Source organism: Cherax quadricarinatus, chromosome 72, assembly GCF_038502225.1.
Source record: "Cherax quadricarinatus isolate ZL_2023a chromosome 72, ASM3850222v1, whole genome shotgun sequence".
NCBI lineage: Eukaryota > Metazoa > Arthropoda > Malacostraca > Decapoda > Parastacidae > Cherax > Cherax quadricarinatus.
Window position 1 is genome coordinate 2,645 of NC_091363.1, and position 22,356 is coordinate 25,000.

General features: G+C 43.9%; 1 protein-coding gene across 1 annotated transcript in view; it reads right to left on the minus strand.

The window, feature by feature from the left end:
• Positions 1 to 629: 629 nt before the first annotated feature.
• Positions 630 to 22,356, minus strand: part of LOC128701240 (E3 ubiquitin-protein ligase ZNRF3) — a gene marked incomplete at its 5' end in the record, with an annotated part of 27,611 nt that continues 5,884 nt past the window's right edge. Inside the window, 3 exon segments of the mRNA XM_053794829.2 lie at positions 630 to 1,384; positions 1,913 to 2,054; positions 6,354 to 6,710. Coding sequence (XP_053650804.2) covers positions 645 to 1,384; positions 1,913 to 2,054; positions 6,354 to 6,710 — 1,239 coding nt within the window.

Consider the following 22,356-nt stretch of genomic DNA (forward strand, 5'->3'; position numbering starts at 1 on the left):
AACGTTTAACTACGGACACACAAAAAAGGGTAAAAGTATGAGAACACAGAGTCTGAAAAGTTGCAGAGAGAAGGCGGGAGGCAGTCATGTCGTGTTTAAGAGCAATGTTTGGTGTGAATATTATGTCGAGTTTGTAGCGTAGAAATTAGATACGAGATTATCCAAGGTATAATTCAAGAGGATACATGAGGGGTTGAGGTGGTATGGATATTTAGACTGTAAAGGACAATAAGATGACCAACAGTGTGTATACATCTTCGGGTGGAAGAGAGAGGAGGGTCATCTCGGGAAGGATTTAAGTACTAGAGGCTTGAGCATCCTGCAGTCTTCCGTGTGTTAGACAAGTGGTTTTTATTGATATGCTGTTGGAGTATGAGCAAAGTAATATTTATGGATTCAGGTAAACCGGTTAGCCGGGCTTGATTCTTGGAGGAGGGCAATGTCTGCACTCTGAAGGACAGGTGGGGATGTTGCAGTTCTGAGGGAGATCTGAACACTGTAATGTCAGAGCACTTCTGGAAAGACAGCTATTGAATAAATGATGGTGAATGTGATTCCTTTTTCGGGGGTCCCCTGCCTCGGCGAGAGAAGACCAGTGTGTTAAAAGCTTATGTTATGAATGAGGATCAGGAGATACGATAAAGCTATGGATAAGGATGAAGGGATACATACAATAAAGGTATACTCACCACAATCTGGTATTCCGCCTCCTCGCTGCTGGATCCTTGTGGGTGTTTGTGGGCGGTAGTGTGGGTGTGCTCACATCGCTGGTTGTGTGGGGCTGCTGTGGGTGGATACATGAGGCAACCATCGTGAAGACACGCCCCTACACACCCCAACCCGCACCCGCTTCCCGCACCACCTGGGCCATACCCGCAAACTGGCCCCACGCCATACCCTCCAACGGAGCCACCGTACCCGCTCACCGACCCGCAATACCCGCCTATGGTGCCCAGACACCCACTGTGAGGGCTAGTATGCCCACCTCGCAATGAATGATAACGAGCACTGGGACTCATATACCCGCTGGTGGGGGTATTGTATCCCCCTGCGGGACTAGTGTACCCAACAGTGGGGCTGGTATACCCACTCACCATACCCGTATACCCGGGGTCGGGACTGGCGTACCCGATATTAGGACTAGTATAGCCCGGTGGGGGGCTAATGTACCCTGGAGGAAGAGGGGTGTACCCAAGGCCAGTATAGCCGTGGATAGTAGCTCCTAGCCCGGCGTGAACCGTACATCCCGGGTGGCCGCAGGCGTGGGCGGGGCTAGAAGGTGCCAACACGTACTGCGCGTGCGTGGGCGTGGTGTAGAGGTGGGTGGCGTGGGTCAGTGATGGACCTGAGGTACAGGTAACTGGAGGACTCTCGTAGCAACCTTCTGTATACACAAAACACAATGGGGTCATCAAAATAGTCTTTCATTCGCCTCCGCCAAGCAAAACAATTGACTCAAGTTATGCAGATTCTTTAACAGGTTAAGTTAAATCCAGAATGAATGAATATAAGATGAAGGAGCCACTGCAGCAATCTTAAGAGCAGTGTAGTGCAGTGCTTCAAGCACCAAGCTGGTAACAGCATCTCTACACTGCCAGCTCTCACTACCATCACTCCTCTAAAGAGGTTTGGTAAATTACTAAGCTATTGTATATGACGTAAATTTTAAGTACGTTCAGTTATTCCGAGTAATAAATAAAAAAAACTCATGCCAGAAATATGCATAACTTTTGTTCAGGATTTTCCTTGGTGTTGGTGAATATTATTAATGTAATCTGCAACACTAGCATTCTCACACATCAAACAGGTTTATAATTAGCATAATATATGAATTATGGTAGACTTACAGTGTACGAAATTAAAGTATTGTGGAGTTTAATCAAGTCTGAGCAGGAAGTTGAGGAGAACTCACCGATAATGTTGTAGTTACAGAGAGGACAAGTGCGGTGCTGGAGGAGCCATGGGTCAACACAGGCGCGGTGGAACTCGTGTTTACAGGGCAGAACTCTTAGTTCTTGATGAGGTCGGTATTCCTCTAGACACACCACACACACCTGCGTTACCAAGTAACATGTGAGGCACAACAACACGTACGAGAAGAAGAATAGAATCCTAAGTTTTGTTTAATCCTGGGAGGGTTGTTAACCTAAAATAATTCCCACAAAGGAAGAAGCGTAGTTTATGCTAGGTCCTACCCTAGGAAGAAACCAATACCTAGCTATCTACTGACTAACAGTAGAAGAGTGACGACTAATGTAGGGAGAGTTGTCCATACGTCACCTCACGTCACTGTCTGGGAGGCAACGCTCTCGCCTCACACAGTGTCAGTGGTTCAGTCCCCGGCCCGATGGACCTTATACCTGCTGTCACTGTTCACCTAGCAGTAAGTGCCTGGGTGTTAGCTGACTGGTGTGGGTCGCACCCCGGGGGACAAGATTGAAGGACCACAGTGGAAATATGAGACAGTCCTAACTAACGCACTGATTTTCTTGAGTTATCCTGGGTGGCTAACCCTCCAGGTTAAAAATCCCAACAAAATCTTATCTCTTAACCCGGTACGTGTGGGTTGCGAGCAGATCATTATAGACCTGACCTACAAGTCACCAAGATTGTAGCATCTAGATATTATTCCACTTAGTAAAACAATTTCCTATAACATGCAAAATACATCTGGCATTTAAAAGTTTTAAATTTCGTCAATATAAATTAGTCACCCGTCAGTTCGCTCACATCACACAAACACCCTATTACATAGTATCAAATCAAGGAACGGGTGGGACTCGAACTCGTACCTGGAGGTTGTTTCAGGGGTCAACGCTCCCGTGGCCCGGTCCATGACCAGGCCTGTGGTTAACGCATTGGCCAGCAAGTCTGAGGACTCACCCGTTCCCTGTGTTTGTAACTGTGATTACGATTCCGCAAGTCACTATACAGCAGTGACAACTGTGACTGTGCTGGGACACTATTATTTATGAGATGAATCAGAAAGATAATGGAAAACTAAATGATCTGAAGCTCCACTCAACGAACTGGCAATATTAAAACATTCTGTAAGTAAAAGGACACAAGTGCAACTAATGTGACGTTTTATTGTGGCAACGTTTCGCTCTCCAGGAGAGCGAAACGTTGCCACAATAAAATGTCACATTAGTTGCACATTAAAACATTCGCTGGGAGGACCGCTAAACCCATGGCGGTCAAACTGCATGGGAATGGGAGGCAACCAACTATGATCCAAGGAAAGGGAAAGTAGCTCTAATTCTCTGGATCAAGAGCCCTTGACCAGCAAGGTAGCAGCAGGAATTATTGCTAGTCACCACAAAATACTAATTTTACTTTTTAGGAAAAAATGTCTTGATGGTACCACCATAACTACCATAGTTACCTGATGGTACCACCATAACTACCATAGTTACCTGATGGTACCACCATAACTACCATAGTTACCTGATGGTACCACCATAACTACCATAGTTACCTGATGGTACCACCATAACTACCATAGTTACCTGATGGTACCACCATAACTACCATAGTTACCTGATGGAACCACCATAACTACCATAGTTACCTGATGGTACCACCATAACTACCATAGTTACCTGATGGTACCACCATAACTACCATAGTTACCTGATGGTACCACCATAACTACCATAGTTACCTGATGGTACCACCATAACTACCATAGTTACCTGATGGTACCACCATAACTACCATAGTTACCTGATGGTACCACCATAACTACCATAGTTACCTGATGGTACCACCATAACTACCATAGTTACCTGATGGTACCACCATAACTGCCATAGTTACCTGATGGTACCACCATAACTGCCATAGTTACCTGATGGTACCACCATAACTACCATAGTTACCTGATGGAACCACCATAACTACCATAGTTACCTGATGGTACCACCATAACTACCATAGTTACCTGATGGTACCACCATAACTACCATAGTTACCTGATGGTACCACCATAACTACCATAGTTACCTGATGGTACCACCATAACTACCATAGTTACCTGATGGTACCACCATAACTACCATAGTTACCTGATGGTACCACCATAACTACCATAGTTACCTGATGGTACCACCATAACTACCATAGTTACCTGATGGTACCACCATAACTACCATAGTTACCTGATGGTACCACCATAACTACCATAGTTACCTGATGGTACCACCATAACTACCATAGTTACCTGATGGTACCACCATAACTACCATAGTTACCTGATGGTACCACCATAACTACCATAGTTACCTGATGGTACCACCATAACTACCATAGTTACCTGATGGTACCACCATAACTACCATAGTTACCTGATGGTACCACCATAACTGCCATAGTTTCCTGATGGTACCACCATAACTGTACCACCATAACTACCATAGTTACCTGATGGTACCACCATAACTGCCATAGTTACCTGATGGTACCACCATAACTGCCATAGTTACCTGATGGTACCACCATAACTACCATAGTTACCTGATGGACTACCATAGTTACCTGATACCATAACTACCATAGTTACCTGATGGAACCATAACTACCACCTATATAACTACCATAGTTACCTGATGGTACCACCATAACTACCATAGTTACCTGATGGTACCACCATAACTACCATAGTTACCTGATGGTACCACCATAACTACCATAGTTACCTGATGGTACCACCATAACTACCATAGTTACCTGATGGTACCACCATAACTACCATAGTTACCTGATGGTACCACCATAACTACCATAGTTACCTGATGGTACCACCATAACTACCATAGTTACCTGATGGTACCACCATAACTACCATAGTTACCTGATGGTACCACCATAACTACCATAGTTACCTGATGGTACCACCATAACTACCATAGTTACCTGATGGTACCACCATAACTACCATAGTTACCTGATGGTACCACCATAACTACCATAGTTACCTGATGGTACCACCATAACTGCCATAGTTACCTGATGGTACCACCATAACTACCATAGTTACCTGATGGTACCACCATAACTACCATAGTTACCTGATGGTACCACCATAACTACCATAGTTACCTGATGGTACCACCATAACTACCATAGTTACCTGATGGTACCACCATAACTACCATAGTTACCTGATGGTACCACCATAACTACCATAGTTACCTGATGGAACCACCATACATAACTACCATAGTTACCTGATGGAACCACCATATATAACTACCATAGTTACCTGATGGTACCACCATAACTACCATAGTTACCTGATGGAACCACCATAACTACCATAGTTACCTGATGGTACCACCATAACTACCATAGTTACCTGATGGTACCACCATAACTACCATAGTTACCTGATGGTACCACCATAACTACCATAGTTACCTGATGGTACCACCATAACTACCATAGTTACCTGATGGAACCACCATATATAACTACCATAGTTACCTGATGGAACCACCATATATAACTACCATAGTTACCTGATGGAACCACCATATATAACTACCATAGTTACCTGATGGTACCACCATAACTACCATAGTTACCTGATGGTACCACCATAACTACCATAGTTACCTGATGGTACCACCATAACTACCATAGTTACCTGATGGTACCACCATAACTACCATAGTTACCTGATGGTACCACCATAACTACCATAGTTACCTGATGGTACCACCATAACTACCATAGTTACCTGATGGTACCACCATAACTACCATAGTTACCTGATGGTACCACCATAACTACCATAGTTACCTGATGGTACCACCATAGTTACCTGATGGTACCACCATAACTACCATAGTTACCTGATGGTACCACCATAACTACCATAGTTACCTGATGGTGCTACCATAAATCTACCATTACTACCTAAAAGCACAATATATTCTCTTAAAGACTTCTGCGGATATATAGGCGAATGCATTATCATTATAATCAAGGGGAAGCGCTAAACCCGGACGATTATACAGCGCCTGGGGGGGGGGGATGTGGAAGGCATTCAGGCTTAATTCGGGGAACTGGAGCACAGATCAAATTCCTTAAATCAAGAGCCCCTCACCAACATCAAGGAACTAGCATCATCTTAAAAAGTTCAGGTGTTGTAAGTTGACCGCGAGGTGTAGTCTCGTCCTTATATGCCTTCCTGATCTTTTATTTTTATAGTTCCTTGATAATGTGAGAAGTCACGAAAGTTCCTGGAATTTCACTATTTTTTCACAGTGGTTGTTCTGCATATTGTGATATATCACCTGTTTACTGTGATCTTATTACATATTATATATAATTAAGGACTAGTGACTCACCTCAGGACCTTCAGACAGAACTGATATCTCATGACTGCCTTCTTCCTCATCCTCCTCTGTTTCTTCTTCCTCTCCTCCTTTACCACTCTCTTCTTCGCCGCTTCCACCGCCACCTCCACCGCCGCCGCTGCTGCCGCCGCCGCCGCCGCCGCCGCCTCCTCCTCCTCCTCCTCCACCAGTTCCTCCTCCACTACCACCTCCTCCTCCTCCTCCTCCTTCACTCCTAGTAAGCTTCACTACTGTCTTCTTCTTCTTAAGTTTGACTTTAATCTTGTGTTTCTCGTCTTTCTTCTTGTCCTTGTATCTTCTACATTCCATCCGTGAGAGCGCTCGCTTGGCTTGTTGTGCCAGTGTGTTCTGTCCAACCAATAATAATAATAATAATTATACAAATACACTACTAATAATCACAGCAAATACAACAATCAGTGAGTATTATTATTATTTAGGTATTAGATATATGTGAAGGTGTGTTCCTCCTGTGATCTGTACAGAACCTTGAGCATAGCAACACTGATAAGTGGACTGACCTCACATTACATTTATATGACACGCAAGTCTGCAAGACGAACTTCCTTACATCTGAGCACCACTGGTAGTGTCCCTACAACATCAGAGCACCACTGGTAGTGTCCCTACAACATCTGAGCACCACTGGTAGTGTCCCTACAACATCTGAGCACCACTGGTAGTGTCCCTACAACATCTGAGCACCACTGGTAGTGTCCCTACAACATCTGAGCACCACTGGTAGTGTCCCTACAACATCTGAGCACCACTGGTAGTGTCCCTACAACATCTGAGCACCACTGGTAGTGTCCCTACATCAACCTTGCCATCCTCTACATGACAAGCAGTGTTGTATCGTTCACCATGTTTTGTAACACCAACATGAACGTGAATTATGTCACCATAAAAACTATAAAAGGAATCATTTGACTTCACGGACGCAGTAACAACTAACAGCGGAGTTGACAGTGTTCCCTGCGAAGATACAATACTCTTTGTTACGTTGTCAAGATAGAATATAATCCTGGGACTCTTGAAGAAGATAAATACGTATGTTAAATGGAGGATGACAAGGCATGCATCGTAATGGTGAAGGTGGTGGTAGTGGTAGTAGAAGTATTAAGATAAGATTTTGTTCGGATTTTTAACCCACGAGGGTTAGCCACCCAGTATAACCCAAGAAAGGCAGTGCGTCATCGAGGGCGTCTTAATTTCCATTGGGGTCTTCAGTTTTATTCCTTAAGATGCGACCCACACCAGTCGACTAACACCCAGGTACCTACTTGCTTGCTAGATGAACGGGACGACAGGTGCAAAGAAACACGCCCAATATTTCCACCCGTGCCGGGGATCGAACCACGGGCAGCGTGTGAAGCGAGAGCGTTGCCTACCAGGCCACGGGCCAGAAGGATGGCACAAGGTACGCATCGTACACCACACCATCCATTCCCTCGTCACGAACTGGGAAACACAGATTCCTGGACACCACCATTAATCATTTTAACGACACCATTGAGCAGAACAAGGATGTGTACATGCTTTCTACACCCATCACTCACATCATCCATAATTATATTAAACACCCATCCCTGACCCCTCACCTTACATCCCTCATCCCTAACCCCTCACTTTTGACCTCTCCTGTGACCCCTCTCTCTCTCAGAGGTATACATTTGCCTATTAAGCTGTAGGTTGGTGTATGTGTGCGTTATGAGAGTCCCTGACAGAGCGAGGTGCGAGGTTCTGACCAGAGCTTTGGTAAGATGGGGAAGGAAGAAGCATGGAATGTAGGAAAGGGTTGGGAGGGTGGAGGGAGAGGTGAGAGGTAAGTGGCCTATCCACTTCGGCGCAATTTAAACAAGTGTGTGTGTGTTGTTGAGCCCAGGATGATGTGCTGTAGTAACAATATGTGTTGTTGAGTCCAGGATGATATGCTGTAGTAACAATAAAGGTGTTGTTGAGCCCAGGATGATGTGCTGTAGTAACAATGTGTGTTGTTGAGCCCAGGATGATGTGCTGTAGTAACAATATGTGTTGTTGAGCCCAGGATGATGTGCTGTACTAACAATATGTGTTGAGTCCAGGATGATGTGCTGTAGTAACAATAAGTGTTGTTGAGCCCAGGATGATGTGCTGTAGTAACTATGTGTTGTTGAGCCCAGGATGATGTGCTGTAGTAACAATATGTGTTGTTGAGTCCAGGATGATGTGCTGTAGTAACAATGTGTGTTGTTGAGTCCAGGATGATGTGCTGTAGTAACAATATGTGTTGTTGAGCCCAGGATGATGTGCTGTAGTAACAATATGTGTTGTTGAGCCCAGGATGATGTGCTGTAGTAACAATATGTGTTGTTGAGCCCAGGATGATGTGCTGTGGTAACAATAAAGGTGTTGTTGAGCCCAGGATGATGTGCTGTAGTAACAATAAAGGTGTTGTTGAGCCCAGGATGATGTGCTGTAGTAACAATAAAGGTGTTGTTGAGCCCAGGATGATGTGCTGTAGTAACAATAAAGGTGTTGAGCCCAGGATGATGTGCTGTAGTAACAATATGTGTTGTTGAGCCCAGGATGATGTGCTGTAGTAACAATATGTGTTGTTGAGCCCAGGATGATGTGCTGTAGTAACAATATGTGTTGTTGAGCCCAGGATGATGTGCTGTAGTAACAATATGTGTTGTTGAGTCCAGGATGATGTGCTGTAGTAACAATATGTGTTGTTGAGCCCAGGATGATGTGCTGTAGCAACAATATGTGTTGAGTCCAGGATGATGTGCTGTAGTAACAATATGTGTTATTGAGCCCAGGATGATGTGCTGTAGTAACAATATGTGTTGAGCCCAGGATGATGTGCTGTAGTAACAATATGTGTTGTTGAGTCCAGGATGATGTGCTGTAGTAACAATATGTGTTGTTGAGCCCAGGATGATGTGCTGTAGTAACAATATGTGTTGTTGAGCCCACGATGATGTGCTGTAGTAACAATAAAGGTGTTGAGCCCAGGATGATGTGCTCTGGTAACAATAATGGTGTTGTTGAGCCCAGGATGATGTGCTGTAGTAACAATGTGTGTTGTTGAGCCCAGGATGATGTGCTGTAGTAACAATAAAGGTGTTGTTGAGCCCAGGATGATGTGCTGTGGTAACAATAAAGGTGTTGTTGAGCCCAGGATGATGTGCTGTAGTAACAACGTGTGTTGTTGAGCCCAGGATGATGTGCTGTAGTAACAATAAAGGTGTTGTTGAGCCCAGGTTGATGTGCTGTAGTAACAATGTGTGTTGTTGAGCCCAGGATGATGTGCTGTAGTAACAATAAAGGTGTTGTTGAGCCCAGGATGATGTGCTGTAGTAACAATAAAGGTGTTGTTGAGCCCAGGATGATGTGCTGTAGTAACAATAAAGGTGTTGTTGAGCCCAGGATGATGTGCTGTAGTAACAATAAAGGTGTTGTTGAGCCCAGGATGATGTGCTGTAGTAACAATAAAGGTGTTGTTGAGCCCAGGATGATGTGCTGTAGTAACAATAAAGATGTTGAGCCCAGGATGATGTGCTGTAGTAACAATAAAGGTGTTGTTGAGCCCATGATGATGTGCTGTAGTAACAATAAAGGTGTTGTTGAGCCCAGGATGATGTGCTGTAGTAACAATATGTGTTGTTGAGTCCAGGATGATGTGCTGTAGTAGCAATAAAGGTGTTGAGCCCAGGATGATGTGCTGTAGTAACAATATGTGTTGTTGAGCCCAGGATGATGTGCTGTAGTAACAATATGTGTTGTTGAGTCCAGGATGATGTGCTGTAGTACCAATAAAGGTGTTAAGCCCAGGATGATGTGCTGTAGTAACAATAAAGGTGTTGTTGAGACAAGGATGATGTGCTGTGGTAACAATAAAGGTGTTGTTAAGCCCAGGATGATGTGCTGTAGTAACAATAAAGGTGTTGAGCACAGGATGATGTGCTGTGGTAACAAAGGTGTTGTTGAGCACAGGATGATGTGCTGTGGTAACAATAAAGGTGTTGTTGAGCCCAGGACGATGTGCTGTAGTAACAAAGGTGTTGTTGAGCCCAGGATGATGTGCTGTAGTAACAATATGCGTTGTTGAGCCCAGGATGATGTGCTGTAGTAACAATAAAGGTGTTGTTGAGCCCAGGATGATGTGCTGTAGTAACAATAAAGGTGTTGTTGAGCCCAGGATGAAGTGCTGTAGTAACAATGTGTGTTGTTGAGCCCAGGATGATGTGCTGTACTAACAATATGTGTTGTTGAGTCCAGGATGATGTGCTGTAGTAACAATAAAGGTGTTGTAGAGCCCAGGATGATGTGCTGTAGTAACAATATTTGTTGAGCCCAGGATGATGTGCTGTGGTAACAATATATGTTGTTGAGCCCAGGATGATGTGCTGTAGTAACAATATGTGTTGTTGAGCCCAGGATGATGTGCTGTAGTAACAATATGTGTTGTTGAGCCCAGGATGATGTGCTGTAGTAACAATAAAGGTGTTGTTGAGCCCATGATGATGTGCTGTGGTAACAATAAAGGTGTTGTTGAGCCCAGGATGATGTGTAGTAACAATAAAGGTGTTGAGCCCAGGATGATGTGCTGTAGTAACAATATGTGTTGTTGAGCCCAGGATGATGTGCTGTGGTAACAATATGTGTTGTTGAGCCCAGGATGATGTGCTGTAGTAACAATAAAAGGTGTTGTGTTGTTGAGCCCAGGATGATGTGCTGTAGTAACAAATGAGCCCAGGATGATGTGTTAGATGTGCTGTAGTAACAATAAAGGTGTTGTTGAGCCCAGGATGATGTGCTGTAGTAACAATATGTGTTGTTGAGCCCAGGATGATGTGCTGTAGTAACAATGTGTTGTTGAGCCCAGGATGATGTGCTGTAGTAACAATATGTGTTGCTGAGCCCAGGATGATGTGCTGTAGTAACAATAAAGGTGTTGTTGAGCCCAGGATGATGTGCTGTAGTAACAATAAAGGTGTTGTTGAGCCCAGGATGATGTGCTGTAGTAACAATAAAGGTGTTGTTGAGCCCAGGATGATGTGCTGTAGTAACAATAAAGGTGTTGTTGAGCCCAGGATGATGTGCTGTAGTAACAATATGTGTTGTTGAGCCCAGGATGATGTGCTGTAGTAACAATATGTGTTGTTGAGCCCAGGATGATGTGCTGTAGTAACAATATGTGTTGTTGAGCCCAGGATGATGTGCTGTAGTAACAATATGTGTTGTTGAGCCCAGGATGATGTGCTGTAGTAACAATATGTGTTGTTGAGCCCAGGATGATGTGCTGTAGTAACAATATGTGTTGTTGAGCCCAGGATGATGTGCTGTAGTAACAATATGTGTTGAGCCCAGGATGATGTGCTGTAGTAACAATGAGCCCAGGATGATGTGCTGTATGTGTTGTTGAGCCCAGGATGATGTGCTGTAGTAGGTGTTGTTGAGCCCAGGATGATGTGCTGTAGTAACAAAAGGTGTTGTTGAGCCCAGGATGATGTGCTGTGTAGTGTTGACAGGATGAATAACAAGGTGTTGTTGAGCCCAGGATGATGTGCTGTAGTAACAATAAAGGTGTTGTTGAGCCCAGGATGATGTGCTGTAGTAGTGTTGTTGAGCCCAGGATGATGTGCTGTGTAACAATAAAGGTGTTGTTGAGCCCAGGATGATGTGGTGTAGTAACAATAAAGGTGTTGTTGAGCCCAGGATGATGTGCTGTAGTAACAATATGTGTTGTTGAGCCCAGGATGATGTGCTGTAGTAACAATAAAGGTGTTGTTGAGCCCAGGATGATGTGCTGTAGTAACAATAAAGGTGTTGTTGAGCCCAGGATGATGTGCTGTAGTAACAATAAAGGTGTTGTTGAGCCCAGGATGATGTGCTGTAGTAACAATAAAGGTGTTGTTGAGCCCAGGATGATGTGCTGTAGTAACAAAGGTGTTGTTGAGCCCAGGATGATGTGCTGTAATAACAAAAAAGGTGTTGTTGAGCCCAGGATGATGTGTGTAGTTGAGCCCAGGATGATGTGCTGTAATAACAAAAAAGGTGTTGTTGAGCCCAGGATGATGTGCTGTAGTAACAATAAAGGTGTTGTTGAGCCCAGGATGATGTGCTGTAGTAACAATATGTGTTGTTGAGCCCAGGATGATGTGCTGTAATAACAAAAAAGGTGTTGTTGAGCCCAGGATGATGTGCTGTAGTAACAATAAAGGTGTTGTTGATAGTAACAATAAAGGTGTTGTTGAGCCCAGGATGATGTGCTGTAGTAACAATCTTGTTGAGCCCAGGATGATGTGCAATAAATGTGTTGTTGAGCCCAGGATGATGTGCTGTAGTAACAATAAAGGTGTTGTTGAGCCCAGGATGATGTGCTGTAGTAACAATAAAGGTGTTGTTGAGCCCAGGATGATGTGCTGTAGTAACAATATGTGTTGTTGAGCCCAGGATGATGTGCTGTAGTAACAATAAAGGTGTTGTTGAGCCCAGGATGATGTGCTGTAGTAACAATAAAGGTGTTGTTGAGCCCAGGATGATGTGCTGTAGTAACAATATGTGTTGTTGAGCCCAGGATGATGTGCTGTAGTAACAATAAAGGTGTTGTTGAGCCCAGGATGATGTGCTGTAGTAACAATAAAGGTGTTGTTGAGCCCAGGATGATGTGCTGTAGTAACAATATGTGTTGTTGAGCCCAGGATGATGTGCTGTAGTAACAATATGTGTTGTTGAGCCCAGGATGATGTGCTGTAGTAACAATGTGTGTTGTTGAGTCCAGGATGATGTGCTGTAGTAACAATAAAGGTGTTGTTGAGCCCAGGATGATGTGCTGTAGTAACAATAAAGGTGTTGTTGAGCCCAGGATGATGTGCTGTAGTAACAATAAAGGTGTTGTTGAGCCCAGGATGATGTGCTGTAGTAACAATAAAGGTGTTGTTGAGCCCAGGATGATGTGCTGTAGTAACAATAAAGGTGTTGTTGAGCCCAGGATGATGTGCTGTAGTAACAATGTGTGTTGTTGAGCCCAGGATGATGTGCTGTAGTAACAATATGTGTTGAGCCCAGGATGATGTGCTGTAGTAACAATAAAGGTGTTGTTGAGCCCAGGATGATGTGCTGTAGTAACAATAAAGGTGTTGTTGAGCCCAGGATGATGTGCTGTAGTAACAATAAAGGTGTTGTTGAGCCCAGGATGATGTGCTGTAGTAACAATAAAGGTGTTGTTGAGCCCAGGATGATGTGCTGTAGTAACAATAAAGGTGTTGTTGAGCCCAGGATGATGTGCTGTAGTAACATAAAGGTGTTGTTGAGCCCAGGATGATGTGCTGTAGTAACAATAGGTGTTGTTGAGCCCAGGATGATGTGCTGTAGTAGCAATAAAGGTGTTGTTGAGCCCAGGATGATGTGCTGTAGTAACAATATGTGTTGTTGAGCCCAGGATGTGCTGTAGTAACAAATGAGCCCAGGATGATGTGCTGTGTTGTTGAGCCCAGGATGATGTGCTGTAGTAACAAATAAAGGTGTTGTTGAGCCCAGGATGATGTGCTGTAGTAACAATAAAGGTGTTGTTGAGCCCAGGATGATGTGCTGTGGTAACAATAAAGGTGTTGTTGAGCCCAGGATGATGTGCTGTAGTAACAATAAAGGTGTTGTTGAGCCCAGGATGATGTGCTGTGGTAACAATAAAGGTGTTGTTGAGCCCAGGATGATGTGCTGTAGTAACAAAGGTGTTGTTGAGTCCAGGATGATGTGCTGTAGTAACAATATGTTGTTGAGCCCAGGATGATGTGCTGTAGTAGGTGTTGTTGACAGGATGAAGTAACAATAAAGGTGTTGTTGAGCCCAGGATGATGTGCTGTAGTAACAACAAAGGTGTTGTTGAGCCCAGGATGATGTGCTGTAGTAACAATAATGTGTTGTTGAGCCCAGGATGATGTGCTGTAGTAACAATAAATGAGCCCAGGATGATGTGCTGTAGTAACAATAAATGTGTTGTTGAGCCCAGGATGATGTGCTGTAGTAACAATAAAGTGTTGTTGAGCCCAGGATGATGTGCTGTAGTAACAATAAATGTGTTGTTGAGCCCAGGATGATGTGCTGTAGTATGTGTTGTTGAGCCCAGGATGATGCTGTAGTAACAATAAAGGTGTTGTTGAGCCCAGGATGATGTGCTGGTGTTGTTGAGCCCAGGATGTGCTGTAGTAACAATATGTGTTGTTGAGCCCAGGATGATGTGCTGTAGTAACAATGTGTTGTTGAGCCCAGGATGATGTGCTGTAGTAACAATATGTGTTGCTGAGCCCAGGATGATGTGCTGTAGTAGGTGTTGTTGAGCCCAGGATGATGTGCTGTAGTAACAATAAATGTGTTGTTGAGCCCAGGATGATGTGCTGTAGTAACAATAACAGGATGATGTGCTGTAGTAACAATATGTGTTGTTGAGCCCAGGATGATGTGCTGTGTAACAATAAAGGTGTTGTTGAGCCCAGGATGATGTGCTGTAGTAACAATATGTGTTGTTGAGCCCAGGATGATGTGCTGTGGTAACAATAAAGTTGTTGAGCCCAGGATGATGTGCTGTAGTAACAATATGTGTTGCTGAGCCCAGGATGATGTGCTGTAGTAACAATAAAGGTGTTGTTGAGTCCAGGATGATGTGCTGTAGTAACAATAAAGGTGTTGTTGAGCCCAGGATGATGTGCTGTAGTAACAATGTGTGTTGTTGAGCCCAGGATGATGTGCTGTAGTAACAATAAAGGTGTTGTTGAGCCCAGGATGATGTGCTGTAGTAACAATATGTGTTGTTGAGCCCAGGATGATGTGCTGTAGTAACAATAAAGGTGTTGAGCCCAGGATGATGTGCTGTAGTAACAATAAAGGTGTTGTTGAGCCCAGGATGATGTGCTGTAGTAACAATAAAGGTGTTGTTGAGCCCAGGATGATGTGCTGTAGTAACAATATGTGTTGTTGAGCCCAGGATGATGTGCTGTAGTAACAATGAGTCCAGGATGATGTGCTGTGTTGTTGAGCCCAGGATGATGTGCTGTAGTAACAATATGTGTTGTTGAGCCCAGGATGATGTGCTGTAGTAACAATATGTGTTGTTGAGCCCAGGATGATGTGCTGTAGTAACAATATGTGTTGTTGAGCCCAGGATGATGTGCTGTAGTAACAATGTGTGTTGTTGAGCCCAGGATGATGTGCTGTAGTAACAATAAAGGTGTTGAGCCCAGGATGATGTGCTGTAGGTGTTGTTGAGCCCAGGATGATGTGCTGTAGTAACAATAAATGTGTTGTTGAGCCCAGGATGATGTGCTGTGGTAACAATAGGTGTTGTTGAGCCCAGGATGAAAGTAACAATAAAGGTGTTGTTGAGCCCAGGATGATGTGCTGTAGTAACAATAAAGGTGTTGTTGAGCCCAGGATGATGTGCTGTAGTAACAATAAAGGTGTTGTTGAGCCCAGGATGATGTGCTGTAGTAACAATATATGTGTTGTTGAGCCCAGGATGATGTGCTGTAGTAACAATAAAGGTGTTGTTGAGCCCAGGATGATGTAGTAACAATATGTGTTGTTGAGCCCAGGATGATGTGCTGTAGTAACAATAAAGGTGTTGTTGAGCCCAGGATGATGTGCTGTAGTAACAATAAAGGTGTTGTTGAGCCCAGGATGATGTGCTGTAGTAACAATAAAGGTGTTGTTGAGCCCAGGATGATGTGCTGTAGTAACAAAGGTGTTGTTGAGCCAAGGATGATATGCTGTAGTAACAATAAAGGTGTTGTTGAGCCCAGGATGATGTGCTGTAGTAACAATAAAGGTGTTGTTGAGCCCAGGATGATGTGCTGTAGTAACAATAAAGGTGTTGTTGAGCCCAGGATGATGTGCTGTAGTAACAATAAAGGTGTTGTTGAGCCCAGGATGATATGCTGTAGTAACAATAAAGGTGTTGTTGAGCCCAGGATGATGTGCTGTAGTAACAATATGTGTTGTTGAGCCCAGGATGATGTGCTGTGGTAACAATAAAGGTGTTGTTGAGCCCAGGATGATGTGCTGAGTAACCCAGGATGATGTGCTGTAGTAACAATAAAGGTGTTGTTGAGCCCAGGATGATGTGCTGTAGTAACAATAAAGGTGTTGTTGAGCCCAGGATGATGTGCTGTAGTAACAATAAAGGTGTTGTTGAGCCCAGGATGATGTGCTGTAGTAACAATAAAGGTGTTGTTGAGCCCAGGATGATGTGCTGTAGTAACAATAAAGGTGTTGTTGAGCCCAGGATGATGTGCTGTAGTAACAATAAAGGTGTTGTTGAGCCCAGGATGATGTGCTGTAGTAACAATAAAGGTGTTGTTGAGTCCAGGATGATGTGCTGTGGTAACAATAAATGTGTTGTTGAGCCCAGGATGATGTGCTGTGGTAACAATATGTGTTGTTGAGCCCAGGATGATGTGCTCTAGTAACAATAAAGGTGTTGTTGAGCCCAGGATAATGTGCTGTAGTAAAAATAAAGGTGTTGTTGAGTCCAGGATGATGTGCTGTGGTAACAATAAATGTGTTGTTGAGCCCAGGATGATGTGCTGTGGTAACAATAAAGGTGTTGTTGAGCCCAGGATGATGTGCTATAGTAACAAAGGTGTTGTTGAGTCCAGGATGATGTGTAACAATAAAGGTGTTGTGGTAACAATAAAGGTGTTGTTGAGCCCAGGATGATGTGCTGTAGTAACAATAAAGGTGTTGTTGAGCCCAGGATGATGTGCTGTAGTAACAAAGGTGTTGTTGAGCCCAGGATGATGTGCTGTAGTAACAATATGTGTTATTGAGCCCAGGATGATGTGCTGTAGTAACAATAAAGGTGTTGTTGAGCCCAGGATGATGTGCTGTAGTAACAATATGTGTGGTGGAGCCCAGGATGATGTGCTGTAGGTGTTGTTGAGCCCAGGATGATGTGCTGTAGTAACAATGTTGTTGAGCCCAGGATGATGTGCTGTAGTAACAATAAAGGTGTTGCTGAGCCCAGGATGATGTGCTGTAGTTACAATAAAGGTGTTGTTGAGCCCAGGATGATGTGCTGTAGTAACAATAAAGGTGTTGTTGAGCCCAGGATGATGTGCTGTAGTAACAATAAAGGTGTTGTTGAGCCCAGGATGATGTGCTGTAGTAACAATAAAGGTGTTGTTGAGCCCAGGATGATGTGCTGTAGTAACAATGAGCCCAGGATGATGTGCTGTAGTGTGTTGAGCCCACAATAAAGGTGTTGTTGAGCCCAGGATGATGTGCTGTAGTAACAATAAAGGTGTTGTTGAGCCCAGGATGATGTGCTGTAGTAACAATAAAGGTGTTGTTGAGCCCAGGATGATGTGCTGTAGTAACAATATGTGTTGTTGAGCCCAGGATGATGTGCTGTAGTAACAATAAAGGTGTTGTTGAGCCCAGGATGATGTGCTGTAGTAACAATATGTGTTGTTGAGCCCAGGATGATGTGCTGTAGTAACAATAAAGGTGTTGTTGAGCCCAGGATGATGTGCTGTAGTAACAATAAAGGTGTTGTTGAGCCCAGGATGATGTGCTGTAGTAACAATAAAGGTGTTGTTGAGCCCAGGATGATGTGCTGTAGTAACAAATGAGCCCAGGATGATGTGCTGTGTTGAGCCCAGATGATGATGTGCTGTTGTAACAATAAAGGTGTTGTTGAGCCCAGGATGATGTGCTGTAGTAACAATAAAGGTGTTGTTGAGCCCAGGATGATGTGCTGTAGTAACAATAAAGGTGTTGTTGAGCCCAGGATGATGTGCTGTAGTAACAATAAAGGTGTTGTTGAGCCCAGGATGATGTGCTGTAGTAACAATAAAGGTGTTGTTGAGCCCAGGATGATGTGCTGTAGTAACAATAAATGTGTTGTGAGCCCAGGATGATGTGCTGTAGTAACAATATGTGTTGTTGAGATGATGTTCTGTGGTAACAATAAAGGTGTTGTTGAGCCCAGGATGATGTGCTGTAGTAACAATAAAGGTGTTGTTGAGCCCAGGATGATGTGCTGTAGTAACAATATGTGTTGTTGAGCCCAGGATGATGTGCTGTAGTAACAATATGTGTTGTTGAGCCCAGGATGATGTGCTGTAATAACAATAAATGTGTTGTTGAGTCCAGGATGATGTGCTGTAGTAGTGTTGTTGAGCCCAGGATGATGTGCTGTAGTAACAATATGTATTGTTGAGCCCAGGATGATGTTCTGTAGTAACAATAAAGGTGTTGTTGAGCCCAGGATGATGTGCTGTAGTAACAATAAAGGTGTTGTTGAGCCCAGGATGATGTGCTGTAGTAACAATATGTGTTGTTGAGCCCAGGATGATGTGCTGTAGTAACAATATGTGTTGTTGAGCCCAGGATGATGTGCTGTAGTAACAATATGTGTTGTTGAGCCCAGGATGATGTGCTGTAGTAACAATATGTGTTGTTGAGCCCAGGATGATGTGCTGTAGTAACAATATGTGTTGTTGAGCCCAGGATGATGTGCTGTAGTAACAATAAAGGTGTTGTTGAGCCCAGGATGATGTGCTGTAGTAACAATAAAGGTGTTGTTGAGCCCAGGATGATGTGCTGTAGTAACAATATGTGTTGAGCCCAGGATGATGTGCTGTAGTAACAATAAAGGTGTTGAGGTGTTGTTGAGCCCAGGATGATGTGCTGTAGTAACAATAATATGTGTTGTTGAGCCCAGGATGATGTGCTGTAGTAACAATGAGCCCAGGATGATGTGCTGTGTGTTGTTGAGCCCAGGATGATGTGCTGTGGTAACAATAAAGGTGTTGTTGAGCCCAGGATGATGTGCTGTAGTAACAATATGTGTTGTTGAGCCCAGGATGATGTGCTGTAGTAACAATAAAGGTGTTGTTGAGCCCAGGATGATGTGCTGTAGTAACAATATGTGTTGTTGAGCCCAGGATGATGTGCTGTAGTAACAATATGTGTTGTTGAGCCCAGGATGATGTGCTGTAGTAACAATAAAGGTGTTGTTGAGCCCATGATGATGTGCTGTAGATGTGTTGTTGAGCCCAGGATGATGTGCTGTAGTAACAATAGAGGTGTTGTTGAGCCCAGGATGATGTGCTGTAGTAACAATAAAGGTGTAACAATAAAGGTGTTGTTGAGCCCAGGATGATGTGCTGTAGTAACAATAAAGGTGTTGTTGAGCCCAGGATGATGTGCTGTAGTAACAATAAAGGTGTTGTTGAGCCCAGGATGATGTGCTGTAGTAACAATAAAGGTGTTGTTGAGCCCAGGATGATGTGCTGTAGTAACAATAAAGGTGTTGTTGAGCCCAGGATGATGTGCTGTAGTAACAATAAAGGTGTTGTTGAGCCCAGGATGATGTGCTGTAGTAACAATAAAGGTGTTGTTGAGCCCAGGATGATGTGCTGTGGTAACAATAAAGGTGTTGTTGAGCCCAGGATGATGTGCTGTAGTAACAATAAAGGTGTTGTTGAGCCCAGGATGATGTGCTGTGGTAACAATAAAGGTGTTGTTGAGCCCAGGATGATGTGCTGTAGTAACAATATGTGTTGTTGAGCCCAGGATGATGTGCTGTAGTAACAATATGTGTTGTTGAGCCCAGGATGTGCTGTAGTAACAATAAATGTGTTGTTGAGCCCAGGATGATGTGCTGTAGTAACAATATGTGTTGTTGAGCCCAGGATGTGCTGTAGTAACAATAAAGGTGTTGTTGAGCCCAGGATGATGTGCTGTAGTAACAATAAATGTGTTGTTGAGCCCAGGATGATGTGCTGTAGTAACAATATGTGTTGTTGAGCCCAGGATGTGCTGTAGTAACAATAAAGGTGTTGTTGAGCCCAGGATGATGTGCTGTAGTAACAATAAAGGTGTTGTTGAGCCCAGGATGAAGTGTTGTAGTAACAATATGTGTTGTTGAGCCCAGGATGATGTGCTGTAGTAACAATATGTGTTGTTGAGCCCATGATGATGTTCTGTGGTAACAATAAAGGTGTTGAGCCCAGGATGATGTGCTGTAGTAACAATATGTGTTGTTGAGCCCAGGATGATGTGCTGTAGTAACAATATGTATTGTTGAGCCCAGGATGATGTGCTGTAGTAACAAAGGTGTTGTTGAGCCCATGATGATGTGCTGTGGTAACAATAAAGGTGTTGTTGAGCCCAGGATGATGTGCTGTAGTAACAATAAAGGTGTTGAGCCCAGGATGATGTTCTGTGGTAACAATAAAGGTGTTGAGCCCAGGATGATGTGCTGTAGTAACAATAAAGGTGTTGAGCCCAGGATGATGTGCTGTAGTAACAATATGTGTTGTTGAGCCCAGGATGATGTGCTGTAGTAACAATATGTGTTGTTGAGCCCAGGATGATGTGCTGTAGTAACTATGTGTTGTTGAGCCCAGGATGATGTGCTGTGGTAACAATATGTGTTGTTGAGCCCAGGATGATGTGGTGTAGTAACAATAAAGGTGTTGTTGAGCCCAGGATGATGTGCTGTAGTAACAATATGTGTTGTTGAGCCCAGGATGATGTGGTGTAGTAACAATAAAGGTGTTGTTGAGCCCAGGATGATGTGCTGTAGTAACAATATGTGTTGTTGAGCCCAGGATGATGTGCTGTGGTAACAATATGTGTTGTTGAGCCCAGGATGATGTGCTGTGGTAACAATGTGTGTTGTTGAGTCCAGGATGATGTGCTGTAGTAACAATAAAGGTGTTGTTGAGCCCAGGATGATGTGCTGTAGTAACAATAAAGGTGTTGTTGAGTCCAGGATGATGTGTTGTGGTAGCAATAAAGGTGTTGTTGAGCCCAGGATGATGTGCTGTAGTAACAATAAAGGTGTTGAGCCCAGGATGATGTGCTGTGGTAACAATAAAGGTGTTGAGCCCAGGATGATGTGCTGTAGTAACAATAAAGGTGTTGTTGAGCCCAGGATGATGTGCTGTAGTAACAACAAAGGTGTTGTTGAGCCCAGGATGATGTGCTGTAGTAACAATAAAGGTGTTGTTGAGTCCAGGATGATGTGCTGTAGTAACAATAAAGGTGTTGTTGAGCCCAGGATGATTTGCTGTAGTAACAATATGTGTTGTTGAGCCCAGGATGATGTGCTGTAGTAACTATGTGTTGTTGAGCCCAGGATGATGTGCTGTAGTAACAATGTGTGTTGTTGAGCCCAGGATGATGTGCTGTAGTAACAACAAAGGTGTTGTTGAGTCCAGGATGATGTGCTGTAGTAACAATATGTGTTGAGCCCAGGATGATGTGCTGTAGTAACAATATGTGTTGTTGAGCCCAGGATGATGTGCTGTAGTAACAATAAAGGTGTTGTTGAGCCCAGGATGATGTGCTGTAGTAACAATGTGTGTTGTTGAGCCCAGGATGATGTGCTGTAGTAACAATAAAGGTGTTGTTGAGTCCAGGATGATGTGCTGTAGTAACAATATGTGTTGTTGAGCCCAGGATGATGTGCTGTAGTAACAATATGTGTTGTTGAGCCCAGGATGATGTGCTGTAGTAACAATAAAGGTGTTGTTGAGCCCAGGATGATGTGCTGTAGTAACAATAAAGGTGTTGTTGAGTCCAGGATGATGTGCTGTAGTAACAATATGTGTTGTTGAGCCCAGGATGATGTGCTGTATTAACAATAAAGGTGTTTTGCAACAGTATAATTATTATTTACAGTCCTGATGTATAAAGTTTTCTTTAATTATATAAAGAGAAGTTCCGGAGCGCCACCAGTCAGTCTGACCAGGAGGTCAGGTCCCAGGCTGACCAGGAGGTCAGGTCCCAGGCTGACCAGGAGGTCGGGTCCCAGGCTGACCAGGAGGTCAGGTCCCAGGCTGACCAGGAGGTCGGGTCCCAGGCTGACCAGGAGGTCGGGTCCCAGGCTGACCAGGAGGTCAGGTCCCAGGCTGACCAGGAGGTCGGGTCCCAGGCTGACCAGGACGTCGGGTCCCAGGCTGACCAGGACGTCGGGTCCCAGGCTGACCAGGAGGTC